This window comes from Panthera pardus, unplaced genomic scaffold (assembly GCF_024362965.1).
Source record: "Panthera pardus isolate Hobbes unplaced genomic scaffold, ASM2436296v1 HiC_scaffold_16, whole genome shotgun sequence".
NCBI lineage: Eukaryota > Metazoa > Chordata > Mammalia > Carnivora > Felidae > Panthera > Panthera pardus.
The window spans coordinates 3,390,412-3,396,411 of record NW_026526721.1 but is presented as its reverse complement, the minus strand read 5'-3'; the positions used below and the strand labels follow the sequence as shown (position 1 = coordinate 3,396,411).

At 65.5% G+C, this 6,000-nt stretch overlaps 1 protein-coding gene across 1 annotated transcript in view; it reads left to right on the top strand.

Annotated features, from left to right (window-relative positions):
• Positions 1-354: 354 nt before the first annotated feature.
• PDE9A (phosphodiesterase 9A) overlaps positions 355-6,000 on the top strand; it is an 88,457-nt gene continuing 82,811 nt past the window's right edge. The window contains exon 1 of the mRNA XM_053903026.1: positions 355-521. Coding sequence (XP_053759001.1) covers positions 453-521 — 69 coding nt within the window. The 5' untranslated portion in view covers positions 355-452. The remainder of the gene's footprint in view (positions 522-6,000) is intronic.

Genomic DNA, 6,000 nt, shown 5'->3' with positions numbered 1-6,000 from the left:
CCTGTCCAGAGGTCACTTGGAGATAGGCTTCTCTCTTGGCCTGGTCCCCAAGGAGGCTGGAGTCAAGCGGAAGAAGAGGGGGTGTGCCCTAATGTGGGAAGGGAGGGAAGAGGGAGGAGGGAAGAGGTGGGAGGAGGAGGGAGGGAAGGGGAGGAATCGGGAGGGAGGGGGAGGGGGAGGAGGGAGAGAGGAGGTGGGAGGGAAACGGGGGAAGGAGGAGGGGGCGGAGGGAGGAGGGGGGAGGCCGAGGCCGGAGGCGGAGCACGAGCCTAGACGCGCGCGCCAGAGGCGGCGGCAGAGCCCGCACCGGTGCGGCGCGGCGCTCTGGTTGGCTGGTCTCCTCCTCCCTCCCGCCGCCGCCCCCTCCTCCCTCCCACTCCCCGCCCTCCCCGCGGCGGCTGGCGTCGAGAAAGTACAGTAAAAAGTCCAAGTGCAGCCGCTCGGCGCACAAGATGGGGTCCGGCTCCTCCAGCTACCGGCCCAAGGCCATCTACTTGGACATCGATGGGCGCATTCAGAAGGTAGCCTCCTCCCCGCCCTTGCAGCCCCCGCTGGGTGCCCCCACCCCTGTGCTCCGTCCGCGCCCCCCACCCCCCTCCCCCCGTCAGCGCCGTGGCCCTGTGATCCCGGGCCGTGGCCCCTCCCCGGGTGAAGGGCGACGCGCGGGGGGGGGGGGGGGGGTCGCCGCGGCGGGTGGGGGACCGTCGTCTGTGCGTCCGCGCGTGGTGGGTCCGGGCTGCAGCCTCTGACAACTTGGGCTGGGGGACGGCGGGGCCCCGCGGAGCTGGCATCCCCACGCCTCGGCCCCGTGGAAAGGGGACGACCCACGCGGGGGTATTTTTTCCGCCTCATGGGCAGAGCTTTCTCTGTAACAGATCTCATCCGGTTGAGTTTGCATGTTCAGAGGGCTGGTACGTTAAGCCTTTCATTTCGCTCCAAACGACCCCGAAGCAGACACCGCCGAGCCAGTGGGCAGCGATGGGCAGCCCTGGGGGATGTGTCCCCGCGCAGGGATGGTGACTGTGGCACTGAGGGTGACCGAGTGTGCCGCCACCCCCCACCCCCGGCCAGTAGCAGTGCCTCCTGCCCAGTGGGGAGCAGGTGCAGAGGGGGGATGGGGGTCTTAGAGAGAAGGGACCCTCGTACCTGCCCCTACTCCCTCTGTGTCCCCTCCCAGGCAGGCGGTCAGCTTTGACCGCAAAGGGGGCTCCCTGAGGCTGCTCATCCCCCCCCCCCCCCCCACAAAGCGACAGGCTCTGTGGTCCCTCTGCCCTTCTCTGGAGACATGAAGCCCTCCAGATGTCCAGTGACCCTAACCAACTTGAGTCTCATAGGAGAGGCTTCTGGGACAGACCCCCCCCCTCTTTGTCCCGGGCCCCTCCCTTTCTAAACCCCTGGCCTGAGCCCAGAGAGTCCTGGACCCGTGCCTCTGATTGGCAGAGAGGGACAATAAGAAAGCTGGCTTGGAGGGGGGATTTTCAGCTCTTCCTGAAGGCCCCGGGGGAGGGGGGGAAGCCACCGTGAGGCAATGACTTCCATTCTTCAGCTGCACATTTCACAGAAGCCCCCGTAGCTGCCGTCTCTCCCCTTCTCTTCTCCAGGACCCCCCACCCCCACCCCTGCCAGGAAGCCAGGGGAGGGTGCCCCCGCCAGTCACGGAGTAGGCAGGGGGCAGGAGAGGGTCTCTCCGAGAGATCCGGAGTGCCTCTGCCAGCTTGCCAACAAGCCACCCTCACTGCCACTGTCCCCATGTCCGTCCCGGGGACGTGAGGACCCACCCTTCCCCCACCCCAGCCCGCCCTGGTCGAATCAGAGAGCAGGGAACAGGAAGCATCTGCAAGGGCAGGCTGGCAACCCTCTCGTTTCATGAGCGCTGGGCAGGTGGTCAGGACGGACCTCCGGCCCCCCGACTTCCAGGACTAGGCGTTTGCCGGACCACTCAGGAGCCTCAACGGCCTCCTCAGAGGAAGAAACGGCCCCACTTCAGGCGCACGCACACGCAGCCCCACACACGCACTTACACGCGTGCACGCGTGGTTCCACGCACAACGTGCGCACGAAACCATGCGTGCACACAGCACACACGTGCACAAACACAAACCCGCACACCCGCCTGCACACACACAAGCACACGCTCTCCCGCCCTGCCGGATGAGACTTCTCTGAGGCCGGCCCCCTCGATCTTTCGAAAGAGGTGAGATGAGACCCTGCCGCCGGGTCAGCACTGACAGCTTCTCCCCCAGAGCTTCCCAAAGGTCTCCCCAAGAAGTTGGACCGGAAGCGGGTGAAAAGCGGAAGGCAGGTGTCGGAGGGTGCGAGGGGAGGGCTGAGTCTGGGGGCTCCGCCGGCGGTGTGGGCAGGCTGGCGTGCAGGAGCCGACGCACCTGGGGTGGGGGCGACTTCCAGAAGGCAGCCCTTGAAGGCACACCCGCCCTCAGGAGCGGGGAGGCCGCGGCCTCCTAGGGGCCCGATCTGCTGCCCGGGGCGGCTCCACCCCTTCCCGTGGTTCTGAGCAAGTCCCCCCGCGGCGGAGCTGGCCTCCACATCCGAAAAGTGGGACAATCGCATCTGCTTTAGAGACTGGCCTGGGAAGCAGCAAGAGCAGGCGGCCAGAGCGCCTGGGGCTGCGGGACCAGGGTGGGCATCAGGCGCCCACCCCCGGCTCCGGCCACGAACGGCCTCTGGCCGCGGCGCGCAGGGGAGGGGAAGTGCGGGCAGGCGTCTGCAGCCCCTGTTACTGTTCCTCGACCTTGCTCGGAGCGCTCTGCCTTTGCCCTTGATGCTGTCGGAGGCTCGGCTGGACTTGCAGCCCTGGGCAGAGCCGACGCATTTGGGGTTTCCAGGCACGTGCCGGAAAATGACAACGGGCCACTCACCGCACGCCCAGCAGCACCGTGGGGACGTCAGACGTCTCTGCCGAGAGCATTTCCAGCGGTGTTTTCTGTGGCTGCGCCCTCCTTCCTTAAGGTCACAGGCGCCCGGTTGATTCTGAAAGGTCCCCGCGTGCTGGCCGCGCTCTGTCTCCCTTTAACCCAGCAGAGCTCTTCTCCCCCACCGAAGGCCGTGGACACAGACCCCACGTTGCTTCCAAGGGGAAAGCGTGATGGGGGGACGGGGGAGGGTTGAGGCGCGTGTCTTCTGGCGTTTGCGCTGCTTTGCCCCCCTGGTCATCAGTCCTGTGGCTCCGCCTTATTTCTGCCCTGTGCTCCGCGACTCACCCGGCTCTTGGTCACTGCACGCTCCCCCCAGAGAGGGCACAGATGCAGGGGAAGAACGCCCCCAGCAGTGACCCCCACAGATAGAACCGGGTCCAACAGAGCTTAGGGGGATGGTCCGGAGTTGTCCGAAGGGAGGCTGCCTTCCCTGTCCTGGGGTGATGAGGCTGGGGCGTCTCAGGTGCCCGGTGACACCGTTGCAGCCATCGGATAGTTGGTTCAGTGCTTTTTGACATGAAGGCAACTCCAGACGCGCACGTCACATACAGTCCCCGGGGCATACAGTGTGACAACAGCAGTGGGAACTGGGGGGATCCTCGGACCGCCTTGGGGAATCGATCTTTCGCCTGCGAGCTTCCCTTCAGAGGCTGTGCACAGTGGGCTCGGAGGGCACAGGTGCCTTCTGCTTGGGGCCCGCACCCCTCCTGCCCCCCCCCCCCACACACACAAAGGCAGCACACAGAGCCAGGCCGACCGCGGGCCACACTCTCAGAGCCTCACCCCTCCGTCCACATGGCCTGGGCGCGGTCCTTAACCTCTTCGTAAGGTGCGCGAACCTCCAGTGCCGCTTGACGTAGAATCAACGGGACAAGGCGAGTCACTTAGCCCGCTGTCCCGACGAGCTGTTGAACAGCTACCGTGTGCTGAGCGCTGGGTCTGGTGTGACCGTGACACCCACGATGCCGTTCCCCCCGGTGATGGCCTCACAAATAGGCAACCACAGCTGCCGCAGGGCGCCCCGGGACAGACAGAAGGACATGGGGGCGGGGCAGGACGTGGGGGGCTTAATGGGTACGTTCCCTTCCCCCACTCCGAGCCATTGCATTCTTGTCCCAGCCTCACCGCAGCTGGGACCCCAGCCTCACTCTGAACCTGGAGCCCAGGTCCCCAGAAGCAAACGGCCGCTTGACTTGGTGAAGCTGTGTCTGCTCTAAAACGAGGGAACAAATGAGAAAACCCGAAAGCGGAGAGCGGTGTTGGAAAGTTGTTCTAGTATCTGTGAGAGACTGTGCTGGGTTCACCGATTGCGGTCGCCCCACCCGCTGACTGCGGTCCCTCCGCCCCAGTGCACCCGGCTGTCGTCCCTTCTCACCAGGAGCCGTGGTCCCCAGAGCCTGGGCCTGCAGTGCCTGGGTCCCGTTGAGTCCCCGCGGTTTCCTCTGCGGCCAGGCCTCCAACAGCCCTGCCCGCCGTCCCTCTCCCCGCCGCCTGCCTCCCTGTGCCCGCCACCCGCCCTGCTCCAGCCCTGCACCCTCCAAGGGACTCCAGGCTCCTCTGCCTTCCTTTCTTGCCTTGGGCACAAACAGCTACTACACTTCTTTAGGGAAACCCCACCTTCTCTTTTGCGAAACGTGGAGCTGCCCCCTGGCCCCCCCCCCCCCGCATGTGGTCAACACAGCCAGGCCCGGAGACCCCCTTTGGGGTATCTCCCCCCTTCCTGGAAAATATGTCTGTCTTGCCACCTGGCAGAGCCTGGTGAAATTGTCCTTTGGAATCCGAGATGTGTGCCCTGCCCTGCCCACGTGCAGAGCCGACGACGGAGGGGCCTCCGCTCCATTTTGCAGGACCATGTCCACTGGCCGCACGACCCGTCGCGAGTTCTCGGGGCCTGGGCGCCGCTGTTATCCCTGCATGACCGCCAGGTGACGGCGACTCCCCGTGGCCATCCTCCAGCGCAGTCTGCTTCTCTTCCTTTAAGTGTTTGTAACTTAACGATATTTAAGTGGATACTTGAAATGGTAACATAAGCTAATCGCCAAGTTTGGAGACGCCCAGGTTCGGAGAGGGTCTCCAGCTGGAGATGGTCTGGTAGTGATGGGGGAGGAGGCGTTTTTCCTCCAGGTCTGTCCCCCTGGGCTTGCGATGACCCCTCTGTCTCCAGCTGGGTGGGAGCTGGGAGGGGGGGATGTAACAAGAACGGGGGTGTCCGGTCTCTTACTGGACAAGTAGATCGACTGGACACCTCTCGGAGAGGAGGCCTGTCCAATCCTGTCTAGCCCGAGGGCACCGACGAGTCAGGGAACCACTGGTCTCCCTCCCCCTTCCCGTTCGCCGTGGCCCGAAGGTCTCTTAAACAGAAGGACGCGGAGATCTCTCAGACGGCCTGCAGCTCACCCTGTCTTGGAGGGGTGACCGCACAGAGTGGCGAGGACCACGGGCCCCACAGACCCGGCTTTGTCGCTTGACCGCCAGGAAGCCCAAGGGAAGTCGCCTTCTCCTTGGTACGGCGGGCACGGCAGAGGCGCCCCCATGGGGTGACCACGGATGGCACCAAGTGACAGGCAGAGTGCCCAGGGAGGAGCTGGCCCCGCAGGGAGGCTCACGTCCTGTCCTGATAGCAGCCCCCGGCCCGGCACCCCCCCCCCCCGCCACCCCCTGCCCCTCCCTCTCCCCTGGGAGACCGCGGCAGGAGCCGAAGCAGCACTCTTGTCACTTGTCCGCATCTCTGTGAGGCCACCGCGAGCCCGAACTCAGCCCCCAGGACCCCGGATGCCTGCTGGAAACACGACCCCTGGAGCCCCGAGCGGCCTGGGCCAGCGGCCTCCCCGGGGCCGCCGTGGCCTCAAAGACGTGCGGAGCACAGCTCTGGTCTTCAGGGAAGGAAAGCAAGGGCAGAGGAAGGGCTTGGTGTCCCCTCAGACAGCTCACGCGACTTGCAAATGAAAGACGAATCAGGGACACGGCCAAGCCGCCGATGTCAGTGGCGTTGATGGGGAGCCCAGGGCCCGGCCCGGCGGTGGGACAGCAGGGACCGGGGGGGGGGGGGGGGCACAGGCAGCCGTGG